Below are 26,619 nucleotides of genomic sequence, written 5' to 3' on the forward strand. Positions count from 1 at the left end.
TAAAGTATGGGCGTTACGATTATTTTAGTGCTGAGATCGCTTTGTGGAACGGGCCCCAGAACAGCGTTTCCTATGAGAAACAAACATATCCTGTTGCCCAGAACAGCGTGACTGTTCCCTCGGAGAAAGTGAAACCGATCCCATCCAAGCGGAACTGTCACATCACCGCCTCAGTATTGATTACATACACTTGCCAATTTAATACTGGCTATCTGATCTGTTATTTTATTGTTGTGTTTAATCCAACTCTGCGATCTGTTACATACTTTCGCTTTATATGACACTTGCTGAATGTTTACAAGCGGCTGAAAATGACCGCTGTCCTTGTTTCGAGTATTTCTACGTACTATCAAATGTCGTACATAATAACTTGTTATATTTCTGTGTTGTATTAAATATTATTCCGAAATATGTATTTTTACATTTTCGATGGTTTCAAAATGTGCAAATGTTAACAGTATGATAAGCGTATTTGCATGGCCATGAATGGACTTGGACTCGAGTAGTCAGTATGTTATAATGCCAACACAATTCCGAGACGTACTTGGTGCCTCAGACTGTTGGACTTCACTAAGGGCAGGGAGGGCTGGCGATGATGCTCCGGATGGTAACCTGGAGTCGGCAGCGCCTCATAAGAATGTATTTTCCACGCATATTTGCTTATGTTGTGTTCACTTGGGGATTCCCAACTGCCCGAGGAGTGTTTCTATGCTCCAAGCAAGCCCTCCACCAGGTTAGATTTCTTCATGTATTTTTTGCTTCTTTGACGCAGGACTGTCCTTTGCCTGTAAGGTGAGCGTGTCACATGCCTGAATTCATATTGTCATAGTTGTAAAATTGGTCATTTTCCCCTCAATATTTATATAATAGTTAACTGTGGTAATAGTCTTTATTGTGTTATATTAAGTTAAATGTAAGGTGTTGTATTCAATCAGTCTCATATTTGAAGGTCGCAGCTATCTAGAAAATTACATAACATCCTTGGAGCATGGTCAGTATTATCTATCTGTACGTGTCTCAGCCTCCATCACAATGACCGCTTGCCACACGTTTGCTGATACGCCCAACTCATATCAATATTTTCGGACTACTTCATCAATTATTATTCAACTTATGTGGACATCACTTGGTCAAACTTCTTAGGAAAGCCTTAATCCCTATTCTCGGCGCACGAACTAAAATTTTCTTATCAAGCTGATAATTGAACATGCAGTAAATTCGTGACCATTCAAGGTGTCTAGAGTATATATACTGGCTAGCCCCGGGGGTACCTCACTGTCGAGAGATCCCCAATAAAGGAGCTGGCCACAGACACATTGTTTGGTTTCTTTGAAGGTAAGTCATGTTCACTTTACTATTTCTCTAAATTTATAAGTTAAATTGTTTTATAATTTGTATCGTGTGTTGAGCAATATTATCAGCTGTAAAGGTATTTAATCTTATGTTATTGACCACGTATGAGTGCAAATATATGAAGTGGGTTGTATCTATTTAACGGACTTATCTGTCAAATATATGTACGTTAGTTTTAGACAAAACTATCGTTTAAGTTTAACTCCACGGTATAGCATATATTGAATATCAAACATGTTCCGATTCGGAAATAAGATGTTGACACTCGGGTGTCGTGGTAGCAAGCTGTGTATTTTATCTGCGTGTTGATATTTTAGTGTGATTCAGATATTTTGTATATGTGAAAACGTCGTGTAAATGCAGACGAACTACCTCACTTTGATCAGACCTTTTATATCACACGAGGTATGTACATTATCTTTTAATGTAAGGATTCTATGATGAACAATACATTGCATGTATTACTTGTTCATAAACAGAATCAAGACTCTTTTAAATCATTTTGATGGAACTAGCCTGGCAGAAAACGTTAATTTCTATAGCTAATATATGATGTATTTACATCACACATATTTATGCTAATAGCACAACTAAGCCAGGGCTAAAATCAGTAATAATATCCATGTAATCATTTAGTTAATCTGTTAGCGATGTACAAATAAGATAGGTAACTCTCTTGTACTTACATAGGTCTGAGCACAATTCATTTGTAACACAGCTTCAGCAAACATGTCTACATTACGGGCAATGCCTAAAATGTACATATATCCATATATTATACCATTCAGTAATGTGAATGGACATTTGTTAATGGGCCCGTTAACTCAGTGTATGTGGATGCTATCAGATAGTTTGTTTGCTGCGGTAGTTTAGATAAATTATAGATATGGCCTTCAAGTATAACATATACCAGCATAAAACAATGAATGATATATGCTCAGAAGTTACAGCCAACGCATGTTGTTATTTATATTTAAATCTGCGTACATTCGATACCGATATTGGGTTTAACTAGGTTTATACGTAAATGAGATATACCTTATGGCAGTCCCATTTAGCAAGGCGTAATCATAATTAGGAGTGGCTGAAAATAAGTATCACATAAGATTATGTAAGCTTTGTTCACAGGTATCTATGTAGACTAACTTTAATAATTGTTATTTGTTTGTTTTATCACTTAGCCCATGATACATGTGTATAACATGAAATTTACACTCTTATATATAACCGTTGTTTAATGTTAAACTATTGTGATAACTGCTTCTTTTGTGAAAACTGTAAATGTCTACATGACTTTGTACTTTATATGTAAAAATATTTCTTATTTTAAATGTAAACCACTGTCGAGAAATCCCCAATAAAGCTGGCCATAGACACTTTGTTTGGTTTCTTTGAAGGTGGTGCCCGATCCCGAGCTAATTCCCCATGGCTAATTCTAGATATTGTGACGGTTTGAATACGAAAGTGTCAAACCATCATAATATCTTAACTTCCATGGCCATATACTGTGGCCCATTGTCTGTCCAAAACTTCCGCTGGATCCCAGTGTGCGCAAAATGTGCCTTTGTAACTGTATCTTGTATCTTGTATCTTGTACTCTCACATCAACCTCAAACCAATCACTATGTAGATCAGCTGTCACATTGTACCTGTTCCTTGTGTTTAAATAGGTCCTGTGACAGTTGTCATGGCCCATCTGGGACATCACGTAATAGCAGGGCTCCTTGGGAAGTGATGCTCTGTGGGTGGCACACACCGCACAGATGGAGCACAAATACCTGATTGCTGACTGCATACCTGGCCGGTACATTGCCTCTCTATCTTATCTGATATTACTCTTAAGCTCTTGGGAAGAAGCGTGAATGTTCTGAAGCATATCCTTTCGAAGCCTTCGGGGTGAGACAACATTGTCTCTTGTGTACAATCCCATTGTGCATGGAATGTTTGTCCCGGAAATGTAGTTGAGAAGGTGCTTGAGACGTGCTTGAAGGCCACCCGTGTGATACAAAACCACCCAGGGAAGACAAAACTTGATCAGCCTTCGTTCGATTTGTATTTTCTCCACTGTGGGCGGTAGCATGTCTGGTGCTTCCATCTCCATAACTTCCAGTTCGGTTCTGAATGAATTGTGATACAGTCTCTTACACTTGAGTGGTTTACTAGTTGTTTTAGACTTGAGGGGGTTGCCTTTGTCTGTTGTTTGTCTGTAAGCTCTCTCCTTTGGTCGGCTGACAATTATTACATGGTCTACTTTGGTCATTGAATTGTAGCCTTTCACACTGATTAACTGAACACAATCTGACTCACATAGAAGAGCTGGCTTACCCCGCATGTCCTTCGTCTTCAAAAGTTCAAATTATAATTTAAAGCCCTTGTGTTTCACATATTAAACCGATCCTCCAACTAGCTTGATAACACCACCACAATATGTATTGAGGACAGCTTTGTTTGTTCATTAGGCGCCTCCTCGGGTACCATTGTTGACACATGTGCTTACTGTTGTTTACGCCCAACGTGTTTGCTGTTGATGCACAGTCAAGCTGAACCTTTTCGATGAATACAAGTCCTGCAGCTGATAGTTTCCATTTGACGGAGAACTTTTTCCCCTGGCTTATGGAAGACATTGTTCACCATTTGATTCACCGCAAACAATCGATGACATGCTGTTTGCTCGTCATCACTGTTATCCATTGTATCAACACTTTGATTTGACCACACTGACAGGCACCACCTTGCAATATGGCCCTCCTAGCCACAACTGCCACACATTTATTTCAACTGCACTGCCTTGCAGCTGCCTCCACTATGTCCTGGATAGGCACCACAGTTTCAACATTCATTTTGTTCCCTGTTTTGTGCTGTGGCCCCTGTGAATCTGAATCCATGTCTGTTATCAGCTCTGCCTCTTCCTCCTGTATAACTTCCCCTTGATCCTGTCCATGCTTGTGGCGTTGGTTTCATGTTTGGCCAGTTGACTTGCTCCTGATCAGCCCTCGCCAGTCGCATTCAGCTTTTTCGTATCCATTGATGACTCATGGTTCTTGGCCATCTCTACTACTTATCTGGTCAAAATGATATGGCCATCTTTGTCTTTGTGGCCATTATTATTCAACTTCCCTTATGGTGTTTCATCAGTTAGTCCAGCAAGGAAGCGATCCTTAATAGCTTGATCTACAAACTGACCACACTCACCATACTCACAGTTGGACGCTCTGCTTCCACCCTGCCATCCCATGAGCTGATACTTTCCCCCTCGTTTTAGTACAGTTTGTCTGGCTTTGGTAAGTCTGCTTGGACACTAATGCTTCCACAATGAAAGTCCCAAGAGAGCTTTCACTGGGTTGTTCTTATCCGATTGCGACTGGTTTAACATGTTCTTGATAACTTTCTTTAGTTTAAGCGGCAAAGTGGCGCGTAGTGTAGCCATGTACAGTGCTGTGTTTGTCTTTGTCCTGTAGCATTTTCCGATTGTCCGTTACACTTACACCCTTCTACCACCTTATATAATCCATTAACTGCACAGTAATCAAGATAATTCGTGATGAAACTCTCCAAGGCTTCTTCCTCATCCACCACTTCCTGCATCTGCGGCAGGAAAGATGCTTACAGCCGCCCTCATGTTTGCACTTTTTATTTAGCTTCGTTGATATTACGAGGCAGATCTTACTCAAAGGGCTATGCCGTGACTGTTGAATCTCAATGCTTCAACTATGTATTCACCACTTATGACACCATATTTCACGCGGCATGTTGCCAAAGCCGCAGCCAAGTTCTTTAGAAACCACAAACGCGTGTGCATAGTTGACGCCATGTTTTACTACATCCCATCATGTTGCATTGCTTACATCCTCGTGTCGCATACGTCATTGTGTGCTTACCGGGAAACTTGTATGTGCTGCTTCTACATGTGTTTTGTTGTCATTTTGGTCTCATTTGAGATATGAGACCTGCATTTGGCCACCTTATAATGTGACGCATGTACTCTTAAATCACTTATTTGTTGCTAATATATTTAAGAAATGAACGTGAGTTTTTTTATCGTACAATAAAACGCTGCAGGCAAAATAAATCATGAGGGGCGCAGCCCCGTGTGGCTTATTCTCCCTACTGTGTTTTATTGTACGATAAAGACTCACACACGTCGTTAATAAGATATCAACATTATTTACAGCCTCTTTAAGGATGATGATAAAATGTACAAGCTTTAAAACTATTTACCTGTATCTAAATACGATGATTTATGATTTATGATGATTCCCCCAATAGAATCCGATCTCGACAATGTCGGACGTGTCCATTGTTATGCACAGGTGGATCATTCGTGCATTGCGTTTATCTGCGTTGCCCGACTACGTCTATGGGGAACAACTCACCAGACACTCCCCTCTCCAAAATAACGTCGTCCACTATACCGCGTCATCAAGTTGCGGGCGCTTGTTCGAATCTACAGAAACGAAGACATGATAAAATAATGTTTTATCGTGAAAGAAACCAAACTTCGTTCTTCATTGTTCTTTGCGATTTATCGCGTAGCTATCGTATCTAAACATTTAGTTGCTATGCTATAAACGTATTGGAAATAAGTTGTTGTGCCCTATGTTCAATACTAGGCCTTTATTTTGCAAACGTACAGCATACACAATGCAGTGATATGTCACTGTGACACATATACATGTAGCGTCACGTTGTTGAAAAAACTATCAACCCGAATGTAGCCTGAAGGTGGCTTCCAAGACAAACTTAGTTCAAGACGCCGCGATAAATGGCGTTACGGTCTTTCGTCATAATCTTTTGTTCTTTTGTGATGCTCTGAACTTTAATAAGTCCACTACTTGCAAACTACAATACAATAGGCAACTGTACAAAACTCGGATGAAATATGTCAATAATACGGTTTTCAATGCATTTGTAGTGTGTCAATGCATATACAGACCGCCTCCGTGGTCTAGTGGTAGAGCGTCCGCCAGGAGAGCGGAAGGTCCGGGAAGGCCACGTCATACCAAAAGACGCTAAAAGATGGTACTTGTTGTTACCTTGTCTGGCGCTCGGCATTAAGGGGCTAAAACAAGGACTGGTCGGCTCGGCGTCAGTAAACTGTGTCTGAGTGGGGTATTCATGTTAAACAGCGGCATGGTATCTCAGTGTGCTAGCACTATAAATCGGCATCAGTCCGGACTAGAACGAGTAGCCACGCACGCACGCACGCACGCACGCACGCACGCACGCACACACGGGCATGCACGTCGCTTTATAAGTGCAATAGACGCGACCTTTAAGCCCATTTCACCTCACCTCACCTATGCATATCTAGTGCTTTCTCACAAACAGAAGTGTCAATTGGGATTAGATTACCGGTCTAGGAGTTGCACAGTGCTACCGACAATCAGCTGATGTCAGAAATAGTCCGTGCGAACGTAATGTTTTTAACACTGTTTAATGAACTTTTGTTATTATACTGATGACCTTTTCTAGGGTTAATAATGAAACAAGTTATACTATTTAGAATGCCATTCCCACGTGTTATTTACAATTGTATAATAGATTAAAAATATGATACACTACAGCTAAAGAAGGAAAATAGAAAGCAGATTTAAGACATAACATTTTCTGTCTCCCTATAGTTTTGCCCTGAACTATTATAGTTAAAGTACGAGGACTTGTAATGTAATGACTTGTGACGTAAATTGAAAATCCTCGAACAGGGCTAACAGGCGGGCTCTTCCACGTAATTGCCTGTACCCCTGCGTTTAGAGGCATATTTACGTTTTAAACACAATACAACACCACTAAAATGTGTAGTTTATTCTTTATATAGGTCATATTTCATTATCCATTTGGTGTGTGGTAATCCATAAACCCATGCAGCAATAAGTAGGATTTAAATGGGTTTTTAAAATATTAATTTGCTTGAATTTAATCATGTGACTGAAAACATTCACCAAGTGCATTGTGGGGCCAAGCTAACAGATGTAAACATAGCCGATGTTCGGGGTCGCTGATTATTGTGAGTTGAGGTGTTTTCCGTCGTACAAGTTTCTAAATGCTATTTTGTTTCTTCCACACACTGCAGCATATCTAGCTGAACTCAATGCAATCACATGGTAGATTGAACACAAGAGTAGTTATTTAGTCACTACCCTCACTCTAGGTAACCGTTTTCTTCATGGCACGAAAGGGTGTGCGTGGGAGGGAGGGGGGTGGGTGGGGTGGGTGTATAACCTCTTCTTAAATATCTCACTTAACCATTTAACTTCACTCTCTGCTCAGAGTTCAAGCCAGGAGATGAGACGATTGCTTACATCGTACACAGTCCATTCGACATATTTGCATATTTTAAATTTATTTCATTATTGAAAGTCTACAAAATTAGGCGAGCATATGTCATGAATTCGTGAACTTTCATTGGGAAAATATCCTAAAATGTGTAACACTTTTTCCATTTGCTTATTTATCCTTTCATTGCAATGGTTGTTAACACGTACAGACATCGAAACCCCACGGATAGCTTGCGATACAGTCATTTTTGTGGTATAGATCTATTGTCATACTTCTCACTGTCGGAGTGTCGGTATGTATCTTAATAATGATGCAAAACATAAAAGGCTTCCGCTAAGTTATTTTGCTTACAAACAATAGAAAAGACCGATCACATGATATGCAACTTGCTGGTGGAGTTGATTGTGTAATGTTAATTCATCGCTGCGCTGGAGTTTGTATTCAAATTGTTATCTACTATTATTGTCACGTAATATTCTTAATGCAAAAACAAGGCAAGCAGACACACGTGTCCCACAACGAAAGAAGTTTACGAGTTGACAGCCAAGGAAATCCCAAACTTCCCAAGGATAAAAGGTACTTGAACTACGGAGTATTTAGACTAAAAATGTACTAGACCAAAAGTGTAACTCCCAACAGTTAATAGGTACTTGACCTAAACTAGACAATCACGCCAAAGTTTTCCAAAAACTGCCCCGTGTTCGCTTATGAACGAAACATGAGTTTCGAATGTCCACCCATTAGCAAGACGCCTGAGGGTAAAGACACATGTTGTTGCTTTAAGTGTTTAAGGGGTCGCCTTCTGCCTTAGCCATTTCGGCTGACCTGTTCCTCTTTGGGACTCATGTGTGTGAGTAGGGTACACATATCTGTTGTGAGTTTGGTATTCACATAATTTCTGTTTTTGTATTGATATGATTTTAAACCATGTGCGCGGACGTCGTAGAGAACAGTCTTTCCTGGTCAGCCGAGGGTAAGCAATAGTCTTGGGGTGTGACCAAAGTGTACTTCTTAATTTAGGGTAGACCCGAGTAGCAAACGACCTACTAAACCGATAGAGTAGATGTAAGTACCAGAAAAAAGCGCTGAATGTAAGCAACGGTACCACTAAGGATTTACAACCGCATATGTACAATTATTGAGGTGGCAAAAACGACCACAAATACATCAGAAATATCTATTAGTACAAGCAAAATCGCGCTATTGCGGGAAAATCGAAGTCACAAAAAAACAAACATGAATAAGGCAGCAAACACATTTGAGACAAGATATATAAAATCAATACATGATAAAAGTGTGCAAATTAAACTGCTAGAGAATAAAAAAAATATGGGTCACAAATTCTCCAACAATGAATATAAGGACCCTGGACAACGATGACAGCCGGACCTGCCGAATGGTGACGAACGCCGGAGAGGGGAGCGGTGCTGTCACTAGTCTGTGACTTGACTGGTTTTACGACCCGGTGACAACGTATACATTTATGATGTATTGCAGGCTTTGTAAGACATTACTTAAAGTATTCGGGACATATCGTACTGACGCTGCAGCTCTTTGGCAAACAGTGTGCGGGGCTTTGAGCTGGAGCGTAACGGGGAACGTAGTGATTTTTTCAATATGGTCTCAAATGGCCTTACGAACATTTCTCACACTTGCCGCAAGCAGAGACCATATACCGATATATGGTCTCTGCCACAAGCTACCACTTTTCAACAGTTTTTTCTCAAACAGTTGGTTTGTCCACAAAGCTAATGTACGCTTACTATGTTCCGTGTAAAGTGGATTTTACAATACAGGATCCACAACACCTGGAGGTATTACATCACTAAATACAGTGGCGCTATGTGGCCCTGAGCCCTAGATACTCAATCAGAATTAGGCGTATTCTCCTACTGGCTCTGCATTGGCCATGAACTCTACTTCATTTTCTACAATAGCCCATGTATTTCTCCAGAATAACTGAATCAAGATTGTACCTACTCCTTTTAAGGCCCCAATGTGATAATGAGGCGCTGCATCACGATCATACACATTTCTAAAATGATATGGTCTTTCTAAATTATGGTTGTACATATTTCTATAATGACCCTAAAATGACCTAGAGTTACGGAATCACGACTGTACACATTTCTAAAATGACCTGGGCCCACTTGCACAAAGCAATCTTAGCGCTAAGACTATTGTAAGCCTATGTTAAAGTATGGGAGTTACGATCATCTTAGCGCTAAGATCGCTTTGTGCAAGTGGGCCCTGGTCGTAATGAATTATGATTGTATATATTTTATAATAGCCAGAAATGACCCAACATTACTGAATCATGAATGACATATGTCTAAAATGCCTCAACATAAAATTACGATTGAACATGCTTGTAACAGGCGACTAACGGAATCCGGTGGTCAAGCTTGCTGACTTGGTTGATGCATGTCATCGTATCCCATTTGCGTAGATCGATTCTCATGATGTCAGTCACTGGGTTGTCTGTTCCAGACTCCATTATTTACAGACCTCGGTCATATATTTGGAATATTGCTGAGTGGCGCTTTAACAACAACCAACCAAACACCTTCTGTTATAAGGAGATTGTGTTTGAGAAATGTTGATGGAGATGTCGTGTTGTGCTTTTTCTGTACAAGGAAATGTATACTACCAATTGACAAAGTCCGTGGCGATTACGAGAAACAAGTGTCCGCAGCAGACTTTGCGTGACGTAAGATGCCACTAAATGGTTGGCTGATTTCGTGTCCTCGTGGGACGCTATACCTACTATCAATCACTAGTTTAAATGAATAGATGTCGCTAGCTCAGCAATCACAGTGTGAACCCACCATACCAATTTCATACTGAGTAATAGACAGTTTATAGATGTGTACGGGGACAATACAGAATACATGCAAAGCATGAAAGATGCATTCTCTATAATCAACAATAGAGGGAAATGAGATTCAGTGTCCAGAAGCCATGGAGGTCACTTGTGTGTATAATCCAATGCTTGCTTGCTCGCGATATCTGATCCAAAAGCCATGTATGACACAGCGGTAGGAGGCGCGTGGAGATATCCCTGTATGATCCAACATATATACTGTGTGTGTGCGTATGAGGGGCATGTCGCTATATATACTTATTCAGCGGTTGCTGTACAAGGTCAGCTTGGTCCCAATGATTCAGCGAATATTGTACAACAACGTTACCTCAACACTCAAGTACCAGGACATTATTTGTTCATTATGCGTAGAGGCCTCTATAACACGTGAATTGTGTATAGCTAGAATAAAATAAGGCTCACATTTTGCTTGACATTAAGACCTGAAGGGTGTAAAGGAGTTATGTAGTTCAGGAGCTTCTTAATGGTTTCTTCAGGCCAGTCGCAGTACGATAATGTCTGACATGTACATGTGTTTATGCTCTTGTGTCACAATCTACACGTGTTAACGCATACGGCCCTTGTGTCACTGTGAAGAAATCACACAACTTGTGATAGTGGTAAAATTTATGAATACAAGTCTTGTCATACACAGCGTGCCTTTCACAATTAGCATAGTTATGGTGACATATTTCATTTAGCATTGTTAACATTGTGAGGGATGCCAACGAATTAATATTGAATTGGATCCCAATTGGGTTGTTATCAAATGTAATAAGTTTCTGATTCACGTGAACTGGAGCTAGTTACCCAACTTGCTTGAGGGGAATACAGTTAACAGCAACAGTTCAGTAAAACGAACGTGAATCTCAACATACAAAGAACTGGGACATTCACGAATCATGAATACTCTTTCTTTATGTGATCCCCTGATGTTTCAAGTCAGCATTAACACTGAAGGTTTCAAGTCAGCTTTAACCCTGGATGTTTCAATTATGCATTTACCCTGGAGGTTTCAATTATACATTAACCCTGGAGGTTTCAATTCAGCATTAACCCTGGAGGTTTCCATTCAGCATTAACACTGGAGGTTTCAATTCAGCATTAACACTGGAGGTTTCCATTCAGCATTAACACCGGAGGTTACAATTCAGCATTAACCCTGGATGTTTCAATTCAGCATTAACCTTGGATGTTTCAATTCAGCATTAACCCTGGATGTTTCAATTCAGCATTAACCCTGGATGTTTCAATTCAGCATTAACCCTGGATGTTACAATTCAGCATTAATGCTGGAGGTTTCAATTCAGCATTAACCCTGGAGGTTTCAATTCAGCTTAACTCCACGTGGGTAAATGTGACAACAAAGGCATGGTCAGTTGCTTTCATACAACTCGCTTTTCTTTTGATGCACCTCTTTATGAAAAGCTGTTCGGGTACCTCTATGACAAATTATTTATCCTCACTGCCAGGGCCATTTACGGTCTAGAGCCGATGTTTATAACATCACTGAGCTATACCATTATTCATAACGTTAAATGTTTGTCTGAAATATAGAGAATAATGTGATATGCAATACGAATTCAATTATCTTTATTGTCATTGTATTGTACTTATAAACAACTGTATTTTAACATCTCTGTTACTGACGCAGATGCATAGTGTTAATAAAAGTGATGCTTCGTTAATTCGCAGTGGTTATAGGGGCTGTAGGCCCGAACCAGTTGCCATTTCTTGAAAGTTTTTATTCATTTCATTTTGATATACTTTAGTTTCTCTGTTAATATAATATTATACTTTTGTATATATCAATTTGTTCTCATACAATAAACAAGTTCATAATCTAAGAGCTTGATCTTAAGTACTTTGCCAAATATGGATAATAAACAGATTTAACGTCTTCGGCGCTTGAATGTTGTTTTACATCATCAATATTCAAGCATTTTCATGGTGTCTTTTAATAATCCAGTCTGGCTCAGGATATAATCAGTGGATGTCACGCACACAAACAAACAAAACTCCCGATTGTCATTTGACAAACAAAGTGGGTTTCTAACAGCAGGTCGATGACAAATACACACGTTTGGCAACTGTTAAAATGAGATAACACCACCAGAACCTACTTTTGAATGCTGTCATAAATACACACAACAAACATACATTGTCTGTGCTTACTATTATGCATAAGTGAAATATTGGCAAGATGAAGGTATATATTGCAATCGCCGTTACATTGGTGGATCATGCAGACTGCGGCGTGATACACCAAACAAACAACTCATCGTGGAGACAACTTGAGGATGCCTTGCCTTCAGCCATACTACGTCACTCACCAACATGTATCATTTGTGTCAACAAGCTATTGTTTGTTTGACAATTACAATGCTTACACGTCACCCGTCAAACTGAATGACAATTGTACCCCTGCCTTCGACCATTATACATGTATACGTATAAACTAAACACGAATTCGAACCTTTACATTGAAAACACAGTCTTGAACATTTACATTAACAACGCACATCACGGTGCATCAAGCTCATCAAATCAATCGAATAATGAAGCGTGTTGATACTTACCTTTGTAGGTATCAGTACTGGAAGCGGCAATAACAGAATTGGGGAAAGAAACAGTATCAGTAATGTCCTAATTCTCCACAGATCCTTAAGTGTTTTGCTCATTGCCATCCTTATGAACTAGTGGTTTGAATATGACAAACTGCTCAAGGGGATATCTTTTGATGGTGTCATGCACTGGGTGCACAACAAGGAAACTCTCTTTGTCCGTTCCTTTCAAGTTTCAGACTTCAAAACATATATCACTGTCAACAACGCTAGCTATGTGGGTCGTACGCACAAGCTCTATGACGGCGGTGCATGTACAACTATATGTGTAACCCGAGAATGTGGCCATAAGACCTGTACCCCGGGTATCCGGGAGGAGTGAATATCAGGTCATTGAACCTGATGCATATCTTGCAAAATCCAATGTGTATAAATTGTAAATACAGTGAACTCTACTTTTCGCGGTGATTTCTTATGATTATGCAAAGAGTTTTGTTACTTTCACTATTACAGACGGGTTTAAAAACAATGCGCTTGCAATAAAGGATAGTCCTGCACCATGACTATGGAATATATTTATTTTATGAAAATAACAATAATCTAGAAACGCATACAAAAGCAAGTCTAGCCAGCTCTAGCTAGCTCTGTTCCACATATGAAATCAGGATAGGGAGATTTTTGTTCAGAGTCAAGAAGGATATTGTGTAATATAAGATTTCATGGACTAAATGTTAGCCTAAAAAAAAGGGCTGTGGAGTAGCTTAATGGTGAACACGAAATCCGTCACGCCCCCTTTTTCGGTGCTCTGCCGTGGATCGTCAAATAAAACCCGACCTAGCTGTTCGTGGCGAGATGGGCTGGCTTTCGTCGATAACTCTTCAAAACTTAGAAACATTACGACGTGGAAAGTTGCTTACAGCCGCCCCCATGTTAACACTTTTTATTTAGCTTCGTTGATATTACGAGACAAATCTTATTCAAAGGGCTATGCCGTGACTGTTGACACTCACTGCTTCAACTATGTAGACGAGACTTCACCACTTATGACGCCATATTTCACGCGGCATGTTGCCAAAGCTGCAGCCATGTTCTTTAGAAACCACAAACGCGTGTGCATAGTTGACGCCATGTTTTACTACATCCAATCATGTTGCATTGCTTACATCCTCGTGTCGCATACGTCATTGTGTGCTTACCGGGAAACTTGTATGTGCTGCTTCTACATGTGTTTTGTTGTCATTTTGGTCTTATTTGAGATATGAGACCTGCATTTGGCCACCTTATAATGTGACGCATGTACTCTAAATCACTTATTTGTTGCTAATATATTTAAGAAATGAACGACGAGTGTGAGTTTTTTATCGTACAATAAAACGCTGCAGGGAAAATATATCATGAGGGGCGCAGCCCCGTGTGGCTTATTCTCCCTACTGTGTTTTATTGTACGATAAAAACACACACACGTCGTTAATGAGATATCAACATTATTTACAGCCTCTTTAAGGATGATGATAAAATGTACAAGCTTTAAAACTATTTACCCGTATCTAAATACGATGATTTATGATTTATGATTATTCCCCCAATAGAATCCGATCTCAAAAAATGTCGGACGTGTCCATTGTTATGCACAGGTGGATCGTTCGTGCATTGCGTTTATCTGCGTTGCCCGACTACATCTATGGGGAACAACTCACCAGACACTCCCCTCTCCAAAATAACGTCGTCCACTATACCGCGTCATCGAGTTGCGGGCGCTTGTTCGAATCTACAGAAACGACGTCATGATAAAACAATGTTTTATCGTGAAAGAAACCACACTTCGTTCTTGGTTGTTCTTTGCGATTTATCGCGTAGATATCGTATCTAAACATTTAGTTGCTATGCTATAAACGTATTGGAAATAAGTTGTTGTGCCCTAAGTTCAATACTAGGCCTTTATTTTGCATACTTACAGCATACACAATGCAGTGATATGTCACTGTGCATGTGACACATATACATGTAGCGTCACGTTGTTGAAAAAACTATCAACCCGAATATCCTGAAGGTGGTTTCCAAGACAAACTTAATTCAAGACGCCGCGATAAATGTTGTTACGGTCTTTCGTCATAATGTTTTTTTTTTTGTGATGCTCTGAACTTTAATAAGTTAATACTTGCAAACTACAATACAATAGGCAACTGTACAAAACTCGGGTGAAATATGTCAATAATACAGTTTTCAATGCATTTGTAGTGTGTCAATGCATATATAGACCGCCTCCGTGGTCTAGTGGTAGAGCGTCCGCCAGGAGAGCGGAAGGTCCGGGAAGGCCGCGTCATACCAAAAGACGCTAAAAGATGGTACTTGTTGTTACCCTGTCTGGCGCTCGGCATTAAGGGGCTAAAACAAGGACTGGTCGGCTCGGCGTCAGTAAACTGTGTCTGAGTGGGGTATTCATGTTAAACAGCGGCATGGTATCTCAGTGTGCTAGCACTATAAATCGGCATCAGTCCGGACTAGTACAAGCAGCCACGCACACACGCATGCACGCACGCACACACGGGCATGCACGTCGCTTTATAAGTGCAATAGACGCGACGTTAAAGCCCATTTCACCTCACCTCACCTTTGCATATCTAGTGCTTTCTCACAAACAGAAGTGTCAATAGGGATTAGATTACCGGTCTAGGAGTTGCACAGTGCTACCGACGATCAGCTGATGTAAGAAATAGTCCGTGCGAACGTAATGTTTTTAAACACTGTTTAATGAACTTGTATTGTTATTATACGGATGACCTTTTCTAGGGTGAATAATGAAACAAGTTATACTATTTAGAATGCCATTCCCACGTGTTATTTACAATTGTATAATAGATTAACAATATGATACACTACAGCTAAAGAAGGAAAATGGACAGCAGATTTAAGACATACCATTTTCTGTCTCCCTATAGTTTTGCCCTGAACTATTATAGTTAAAGCACGAGGACTTGTAATGTAATGACTTGTGACGTAAATTGAAAATCCTCGAACAGGGCTAACAGGCGGGCTCTTCCACGTAATTGCCTGTACCCCTGCGTTTAGAGGCATATTTACGTTTTAAACACAATACAACACCACTAAAATGTGTAGTTTATTCTTTATATAGGTCATATTTCATTATCCATTTGGTGTGTGGTAATCCATAAACCCATGCAGCAATAAGTAGGATTTAAATGGGTTTTTAAAAATATTAATTTGCTTGAATTTAATCATGTGACTGAAAACATTCACCAAGTGCATTGTGGGGCCAAGCTAACAGATGTAAACATAGCCGATGTTCGGGGTCGCTGATTATTGTGAGTTGAGGTATTTTCCGTCGTACAAGTTGCTATTTTGTTTCTTCCACACACTGCAGCATATCTAGCTGAACTCAATGCAATCACATGGTACATTGAACACAGGAGTAGTTATTTAGTCACTACCCTCACTCTAGGTAACCGTTTTCTTCATGGCACGAAAGGGTGTGCGTTGGAGGGAGGGGGGTTGGTGGGGTGAGTGTATAACCTCTTCTTAAATATCTCACTTAACCATTTAACTTCACTCTCTGCTCAGAGTTCAAGCCAGGAGATGAGACGATTGCTTACATCTTACACAGTCCATTCGACATATTTGCATATTTTAAATCTATTTCATTATTGAAAGTCTACAAAATTAGGCGAGCATATGTCATGAATTCGTGAACTTTCATTGGGAAAATATCCTAAAATGTGTAACACTATTTCCATTTGCTTATTTATCCTTTCATTGCAATGGTTGTAAACACGTACAGACATCGAAACCCCACGGATAGCTTGCGATACAGTCATTTTTGTGGTATAGATCTATTGTCATACTTCTCACTGTCGGAGTTGCGGTATGTATCTTAATAATGATGCAAAACATAAAAGGCTTCCGCTAAGTGCTTTTGCTTACAAACAATAGTAAAGACCGATCATGTGATATGCAACTTGCTGGTGGAGTTGATTGTGTAATGTTAATTCATCGCTGCGCTATTCTTAATGCAAAAACAAGGCAAGCAGACACACGTGTCCCACAACGAAAGAAGTTTACGAGATGACAGGCAAGGAAATCCCAAACTTCCCAAGGATAAAAGGTACTTGAACTACGGAGTATTTAGACTAAAAATGTACTTGACCAAAAGTGTAACTCCCAACAGTTAATAGGTACTTGACCTAAACTAGACAATCACGCCAAAGTTTTCCAAAAACTGCCCCGTGTTCGCTTATGAACGAAACATGAGTTTCGAATGTCCACCCATTAGCAAGACGCCTGAGGGTAAAGACACATGTTGTTGCTTTAAGTGTTTAAGGGGTCGCCTTCTGCCTTAGCCATTTCGGCTGACCTGTTCCTCTTTGGGACTCATGTGTATGAGTAGGGTACACATATCTGTTGTGAGTTTGGTATTCACATAATTTCTGTTTTTGTATTGATATGATTTTAACAAGGGTTTTTAACCATGTGCGCGGACGTCGTAGAGAACAGTCTTTCCTGGTCAGCCGAGGGTAAGCAATAGTCTTTGGGAGTGACCAAAGTGTGCTTCTTAATTAAGGGTAGACCCGAGTAGCAAACGACCTACTAAACCGATAGAGTAGATGTAAGTACCAGAATAAAGCGCTGAATGTAAGCAACGGTACCACTAAAGATTTACAACCACATATGTACAATTATTGAGGTGGCAAAAACGACCACAAATACATCAGAAATATCTATTAGTACAAGCAAAATCGCGCTATTGCGGGAAAATCGAAGTCACAAAAACCCCCACATGAATAAGGCAGCAAACACATTTGAGACAAGATATATAAAATCAATACATAATAAAAGTGTGCAAATTAAACTGCTAGAGAATAAAAATAATATGGGTCACAAATTCTCCAACAATGAATATAAGGACCCTGGACAACGATGACAGCCGGACCTGCCGAATGGTGACGAACGCCGGAGAGGGGAGCGGTGCTGTCACTAGTCTGTGACTTGACTGGTTTTACGACCCGGTGACAACGTATACATTTACAGGCTTTGTAAGACATTACTTAAAGTATTCGGGACATATCGTACTGACGCTGCAGCTCTTTGGCAAACAGTGTGCGGGTCTTTGAGCTGGAGCGTAACGGGGAACGTAGTGATTTTTTCAATATGGTCTCAAATGGCCTTACGAACATTTCTCACACTTGCCGCAAGCAGAGACCATATACTGATATATGGTCTCTGCCGCAAGCTACCACTTTTCAACAGTTTTTTCTCAAACAGTTTGTTTGTCCACAAAGCTAATGTACGCTGACTATGTTCCGTGTAAAGTGGATTTTACAATACAGGATCCACAACACCTGGAGGTATTACATCACTAAATACAGTGGCGCCATGTGGCCCTGAGCCCTAGATACTCAATCAGAATTAGGCGTATTCTCCTACTGGCTCTGCATTGGCCATGAACTCTACTTCATTTTCTACAATAGCCCATGTATTTCTCCAGAATAACTGAATCAAGATTGTACCTACTCCTTTTAAGGCCCCAATGTGATAATGAGGCGCTGCATCACGATCATACACATTTCTAAAATGATATGGTCTTTCTAAATTATGGTTGTACATATTTCTATAATGACCCTAAAATGACCTAGAGTTACGGAATCACGACTGTACACATTTCTAAAATGACCTGGGCCCACTTGCACAAAGCAATCTTAGCGCTAAGACTATTGTAAGCCTATGTTAAAGTATGGGAGTTACGATCATCTTAGCGCTAAGATCGCTTTGTGCAAGTGGGCCCTGGTCGTAATGAATTATGATTGTATATATTTTATAATAGCCAGAAATGACCCAACATTACTGAATCATGAATGTACATATGTCTAAAATGCCTCAACATAAAATTACGATTGAACATGCTTGTAACAGGCGACTAACGGAATCCGGTGGTCAGGCTTGCTGACTTGGTTGATGCATGTCATCGTATCCCATTTGCGTAGATCGATTCTCATGATGTCAGTCACTGGGTTGTCTGTTCCAGACTCCATTATTTACAGACCTCGGTCATATATTTGGAATATTGCTGAGTGGCGCTTTAACAACAACCAACCAAACACCTTCTGTTATAAGGAGATTGTGTTTGAGAAATGTTGATGGAGATGTCGTGTTGTGCTATTTCTGTACAAGGAAATGTATACTACCAATTGACAAAGTCCGTGGCGATTACGAGAAACAAGTGTCCGCAGCAGACTTTGCGTGACGTAAGATGCCACTAAATGGTTGGCTGATTTCGTGTCCTCGTGGGACGCTATACCTACTATCAATCACTAGTTTAAATGAATAGATGTCGCTAGCTCAGCAATCACAGTGTGAACCCACCATACCAATTTCATACTGAGTAATAGACAGTTTATAGATGTGTACGGGGACAATACAGAATACATGCAAAGCATGAAAGATGCATTCTCTATAATCAACAATAGAGGGAAATGAGATTCAGTGTCCAGAAGCCATGGAGGTCACTTGTGTGTATAATCCAATGCTTGCTTGCTCGCGATATCTGATCCAAAAGCCATGTATGACACAGCGGTAGGAGGCGCGTGGAGATATCCCTGTATGATCCAACATATATACTGTGTGTGTGCGTATGAGGGGCATGTCGCTATATATACTTATTCAGCGGTTGCTGTACAAGGTCAGCTTGGTCCCAATGATTCAGCGAATATTGTACAACAACGTTACCTCAACACTCAAGTACCAGGACATTATTTGTTCATTATGCGTAGAGGCCTCTATAACACGTGAATTGTGTATAGCTAGAATAAAATAAGGCTCACATTTTGCTTGACATTAAGACCTGAAGGGTGTAAAGGAGTTTTGTAGTTCAGGAGCTTCTTAATGGTTTCTTGAGGCCAGTCGCAGTACGATAATGTCTGACATGTACATGTGTTTATGCTCTTGTGTCACAATCTACACGTGTTAACGCATACGGCCCTTGTGTCACTGTGAAGAAATCACACAACTTGTGATAGTGGTAAAATTTATGAATACAAGTCTTGTCATACACAGCGTGCCTTTCACAATAAGCATAGTTATGGTGACATATTTCATTTAGCATTGTTAACATTGTGAGGGATGCCAACGAATTAATATTGAATTGGATCCCAATTGGGTTGTTATCAAATGTAATAAGTTTCTGATTCACGTGAACTGGAGCTAGTTACCCAACTTGCTTGAGGGGAATACAGTTAACAGCAACGGTTCAGTAAAACGAACGTGAATGTCAACATACAAAGAACTGGGACATTCACGAATCATGAATACTCTTTCTTTATGTGATCCCCTGATGTTTCAAGTCAGCATTAGCACTGAAGGTTTCAAGTCAGCTTTAACCCTGGATGTTTCAATTATGCATTAACCCTGGAGGTTTCAATTATGCATTAACCCTGGATGTTTCAATTCAGCATTAACCCTGGAGGTTTCAATTAAGCATTAACCCTGGATGTTTCAATTCAGCATTAACCTTGGATGTTTCAATTAAGCATTAACCCTGGATGTTTCAATTCAGCATTAACCCTGGAGGTTTCAATTCAGCATTAACCCTGGATGTTACAATTCAGCATTAATGCTGGAGGTTTCAATTCAGCATTAACACTGGAGGTTTCAATTCAGCTTAACTCCACGTGGGTAAATGTGACAACAAAGGCATGGTCAGTTGCTTTCATACAACTCGCTTTTCTTTTGATGCACCTCTTTATGAAAAGCTGTTCGGGTACCTGTATGACAAATTATTTATCCTCACTGCCAGGGCCATTTACGGTCTAGAGCCGATGTTTATAACATCACTGAGCTATACCATTATTCATAACGTTAAATGTTTGTCTGAAATATAGAGAATAATGTGATATGCAATACGAAATTCAATTATCTTTATTGTCATTGTATTGTACTTATAAACAACTGTATTTTAACATCTCTGTTACTGACGCAGATGCATAGTGTTAATAAAAGTGATGCTTCGTTAAATCGCAGTGGTTATAGGGGCTGTAGGCTCGAACCAGTTGCCATTTCTTGAAAGTTTTTATTCATTTCATTTTGATATACTTTAGTTTCTCTGTTAATATAATATTATACTTTTGTATATATCAATTTGTTCTCATACAATAAACAAGTTCATAATCTAAGAGCTTGATCTTAAGTACTTTGCCAAATATGGATAATAAACAGATTTAACGTCTTCGGCGCTTGAATGTTGTTTTACATCATCAATATTCAAGCATTTTCATGGTGTCTTTTAATAATCCAGTCTGGTTCAGGATATAATCAGTGGTTGTCACGCACACATACAAACAAACAAAACTCCCGATTGTCATTTGACAAAAATCACGTCAAACAAAGTGGGTTTCTAACAGCAGGTCGATGACAAATACACACGTTTGGCAACTGTTAAAATGAGATAACACCACCAGAACCTACTTTTGAATGCTGTCATAAATACACACAACAAACATACATTGTCTGTGCTTACTATTATGCATAAGTGAAATATTGGCAAGATGAAGGTATATATTGCAATCGCCGTTACATTGGTGGATCATGCAGACTGCGGCGTGATACACCAAACAAACAACTCATTGTGGAGACAACTTGAGGATGCCTTGCCTTCAGCCATACTACGTCACTCACCAACATGTATCATTTGTGTCAACAAGCTATTGTTTGTTTGACAATTACAATGCTTACACGTCACCCGTCAAACTGAATGACAAGTGTACCCCTGCCTTCGACCATTATACATGTATACGTATAAACTAAACACGAATTCGAACCTTTACATTGAAAACACAGTCTTGAACATTTACATTAACAACGCACATCACGGTGCATGAAGCTCATCAAATCAATCGAATAATGAAGCGTGTTGATACTTACCTTTGTAGGTATCAGTACTGGAAGCGGCAATAACAGAATTGGGGAAAGAAACAGTATCAGTAATGTCCTAATTCTCCACAGATCCTTAAGTGTTTTGCTCATTGCCATCCTTATGAACTAGTGGTTTGAATATGACAAACTGCTCAAGGGGATACCTCTTGATGGTGTCATGCACTGGGTGCACAACAAGGAAACTCTCTTTGTCCGTTCCTTTCAAGTTTCAGACTTCAAAACATATATCACTGTCAACAACGCTAGCTATGTGGGTCGTACGCACAAACTCTATGACGGCGGTGCACGTACAACTGTGTGTGTAACCCGAGAACGTGGCCATAAGACCTGTACCCCGGGTATCCGGGAGGAGTGATTATCAGGTCATTGAACCTGATGACTATCTTGCAAAATCCAATGTGTATAAATTGTAAATACAGTGAACTCTACTTTTCGCGGTGATTTCTTATGATTATGCAAAGAGTTCTGTTACTTTCACTGTTACAGACGGGTTTAAAATCAATGCGCTTGCAATAAAGGATAGTCCTGCACCATGACTATGGAATATATTTATTTATTTTATGAAAATAACAATAATCTAGAAACGCATACAAAAGCAAGTCTAGCCAGCTCTAGCTAGCTCTGTTCCACATATGAAATCAGGATAGGGGGATTTTTGTTCAGAGTCAAGAAGGATATTGTGTAATATAAGATTTCATGGACTAAATGTTAGCCTAAATAAAGGGCTGTGGAGTAGCCTAATGGTGAACACGAAATCCGTCACGCCCCCTTTTTCGATGCTCTGCCGTGGATCGTCAAATAACACTCCCAACCTGGCTGTTCGTGGCGAGATGGGCTGGCTTTCGTCGATAACTCTTCAAAACTTAGAAACATTACGACGTGGAAGAAAATAATATCTCTTGAATCTGATCGAAAGATCAGTGTGATAGTGAACTGGTCTAAACGCTTCCGGAAATCATGGGTGAATTCTGCTGTGTCTTTGTTGAAAAGGTTTGATTTAAGTAATCTGGACATGTATAATATTGCTGAAAATGATTTCAAAGTTCTTAAGGACCGTATCATTGCCGCCGACGCTGACTCTTGGTGGATGGATCTATGGGATGACAGGGGATTAGCCAATGGGAACAAACTGCGGACCTACAGGCTATTCAAGGCATCCGCGCACGTCGAGTCTTATGTCCGGAATATTCTGAACAGACAACAGCGTAGTGTTCTTGCAAAATTGAGATGTGCGACTTTACCTTTAGAAATTGAGCTCGGCAGATACCGGCGACCGATTACCCCACTTAATGACCGTATATGTCAGTTCTGTGATGAACATCAAGTTGAAGATGAGACCCATTTCGTGATCAACTGTACCCTTTTCTCTGATATCCGCTACGACCTATGGAGGAAAGCCTGCATGGAGGTTTGGAGATGTTAATGTTAATGTATCTACCTATTATAATTATCTAGGTTTGTTATTTTCAAATCGGCTGTGTTGGACGACTGGTATCAACTCTCTTGTTCAGAAGGCAAATAAGGCTCTGTTCGTTGTTAAGAAATTACAGCATTGTTTGAAGAACATACCCGTACATATACTTTTTAAAATATTTGACATTCAAATTAAGCCTGTATTATTATACACTTCAGAAATATGGGGCTATTAAAAAATTGCAGCAATTGAAAAATTTCAGATTAAATTCTGTAAATTTACTATTGGAATTGGAAGTCATATTACAAATGTTGCTGCCCTTGGCCAATGTGGTAGATATGGATTATTTATTGATTATCACAAGAGATGTATTAAATATTGGTTGAAATTGTTATCTTTACCCAGTTATAGATACCCTTAGCAATGTTATTTAATGCTGAAATCTTTATATGAAGTTAATCGCACTACATGGGTAACTTGTGTCAAAAGATTATTATTCAGTTATGGATTTGGCCACGTGTGGATTTCGCAGGAGTTGGTAATGAGACCCTCTTTATTAATGCATTTATTCAAAGGTTAAAAGACTGTAACCAACAGGACTGGTATTGTAAAGTTTGTGAAATACGTAAATTATCAATGTATAAGGAATATAAGTCATTGCTAACAGTTGAAAAGTATCTCTGTGAAATCACAAGCCGTCTTTATAGACGTATGTTTTGTTTATTAAGAGTTGGCGAGTTGCCATTGATGGTAAATTTAGGCAGAAGATGCGGTATAGAGTACTGTAATAGGCAGTGCAGATTTTGTAATTTACAGGAAATTGAAGATGAGTTTCATTTTATGCTTGTCTGCCCATGTTACAGATATTTAAGAAATAAGTATTTACCTATTTATTACTCTTCCAATCCTACTTTATTTAAATATAATACACTATTATCTTGTAACCGCACTAGTATTGTAACTAATTGTGTTAAGTATATACTGGAAGCACTTGCAATCCGAAATACTGTCACTTAATACCCTCTGTCATCTGCCTCATACTGTATTTTTCAATGAGTATTTGTACGTGGGCCTATTGCCTTTATACTGAAATAAAGAATTATTAGTGTCAGCTTGTGTAAACCTCTGGCCGCAACAGTGACGTCAATGTTTCTCCGGCGACAACGTGGCAGGCAGTGATGTATATATTGTATATGTTTTTGTGATTGATGGATGAGTATGTGGGCAGTGTTTGTATGTGATGTATGTGCACGTGATATTGAGTGAATGTGGTGAACTTCCATGTGTGATTGAAAATGAAATGTGTGTAATATTTATGTGTGTGTGGGTGTGTGTACTTTCGATTATGTTCGTGTATTATTCTTGCCAATTTATATTATTGATAATTTAATGATTTTAAGTGCCTCATAGATCCTTCATGGGTCGGCTGATGTTTTTATATATCATATGTATGTGTACGTGTAATGTTTTTTATTGTCTTTAAACATCAGGTGGCACTGTAATAAAATATTTTTCTTCTTTTCTTCTTTTCTTCTTTTCTTCTTTTCATAAGAGAATCTTGATCCAGGTTAAAACCACACTCTCTGACTCCTCATGACACTACAGTGACTCGCTGCCTTCTCATCCTTTAAAGTGGACAATGCATGTGGGATTGAACTTTCTTTTAATATCCGATTAGAATGATCTACATATACATTTACAATCATACAAGTTCTTCTTTCCGGACAGATATAGACATAAGTCAACTGTGTATATACTGAACAGTCGTAGTTAGAACCATTGATGTCATACATGTGAAAAAGTCGTCGAGGTCTCGTTGGAATTCCGGGTTAGAAAAGGTCGTCAACAACATGTGTGTGTCACCCGAGGCGACATACGAGACTTGGTGACTTGGTTCATAGCGTGTTATCGCTCCACGACGGCGTGTGAACTTTGTCCATGATATCAATCACTGGTTTGTCAGGTCCACACTCGAATTAAAAGTCGTCGTCCTATTGCTGGAATCTTGTTGTGAATATGGCGGTAAACCACAAATAATTGGTGAGGACAAATTGCTCAAATGAGAATGTTACACAATCCAAAATACTTAAATGCACGGCCCAATGTTTTAGATATCTGAGGATGAACTTATGTGTATTGGTTAATATAAAAACCATATCGAGTGATTAAGTAGACTAACACTTTCGATCCGCACCACAATTTGTGAATAAAGAGTTGCTTCCCCTACCAAAGCGTTTTTTACCTTATTTTTTATCTGCTGTTTTGTTCACCTCCACATAAAGGAACTTTGCGAACACCTGGTATCGTCACTAGTTGTGAGCGATGCATAAACACATGATCAAGATATAGTCGGAACCGTACAATCGACTCTGCTCTGGAAGAGAGTTCTTATGAATATTGAAACTTAAGGGTTTTGTCGCTTTTATGTCCTGGGTGAATGAGTATAGTTTTACGCCGTTGATTTAGCAATATTCCAGCAATATCACGGCGGGGGACACCAGAAATGGGCTTCACACATTGTACCCATATCGGGAACCGAACCCGGGTCTTCGGCGTGACGAGCGAACGCTTTAACCACTAGGCTACCCGGCCGCCCCTTTTTGTCGTGATGGGCCCGATGACAGGATACACTGATAGTGACAAGGAAGACATCCATGGCGCTCCTGACATGTCACAGCCCGTTGCGTGACTGTCCCCAGAGATAAAGTGAAACTTGGCCCGCCCAAACGGAAATGTCACATTGTGGTTTGAAAAGACCCTTGATATTACTTAAAAACTCTTGCCTCTTTAAAGCTGGCTGTCTCATCTGTTATGTTATTGTTTCCCTCCTTCTACGATCTGTTGAATACTTTCTCTATTTATTACACTCGGCTGAAAATGACGCTGCCCTTGTTTCGAGAAAACATTCCTTCGCGCTACAACTGCCGTACATAATAATTTGCTATATTTCTGTGTACTATTAATGTTATTACAACAAATTCGAAATATGCTTGTCTTCATTATTGTTTTTAATTTATAATATGCATTTTGGTTTGTTTCAACGGTCTCAATATTTGTCATGGACATCGAGTCTTCAGTATGTTATGGTTCAAACACGGCTCTGGGTTTGTTTGAAAACGTAAAACCTCAAGCGAAGGAAATGCCCGAGGGCTGAAGAGTCGGCTGCTTATAAGAAAAGAAAAAGAAATATCTAAACCAGGAATTTGTGT

At 39.6% G+C, this 26,619-nt stretch overlaps 1 protein-coding gene and 1 long non-coding RNA gene across 4 annotated transcripts in view; one reads left to right on the top strand and one right to left on the bottom strand.

Moving 5' to 3' along the window:
• The window catches only part of LOC124134966 (solute carrier family 13 member 5-like), an 80,523-nt gene that overhangs the window by 29,591 nt on the left and 24,313 nt on the right, over positions 1 to 26,619 (bottom strand). The window contains exon 1 of one of the 3 annotated variants that reach the window (XM_046500087.2): positions 13,072 to 13,220. The exons of the other annotated variants lie outside the window; for them this stretch is intronic. Within the exon in view, the coding sequence (XP_046356043.1) occupies positions 13,072 to 13,179 (108 nt within the window). The 5' untranslated portion in view covers positions 13,180 to 13,220. Of the gene's footprint in view, positions 1 to 13,071; positions 13,221 to 26,619 lie in introns of those variants that run through there. 3 annotated transcript variants of the gene reach the window in all.
• LOC124134967 lies at positions 867 to 25,596 on the top strand. The gene is made up of 3 exons (XR_006861187.2): positions 867 to 1,335; positions 3,024 to 3,157; positions 24,963 to 25,596. It is a non-coding gene; the product is annotated as an uncharacterized LOC124134967 (long non-coding RNA).

The sequence above is a fragment of the Haliotis rufescens genome, unplaced genomic scaffold (genome assembly GCF_023055435.1).
Source record: "Haliotis rufescens isolate VD_foot unplaced genomic scaffold, xgHalRufe1.0.p SCAF_15, whole genome shotgun sequence".
NCBI classification, from domain to species: Eukaryota; Metazoa; Mollusca; class Gastropoda; order Lepetellida; family Haliotidae; genus Haliotis; species Haliotis rufescens.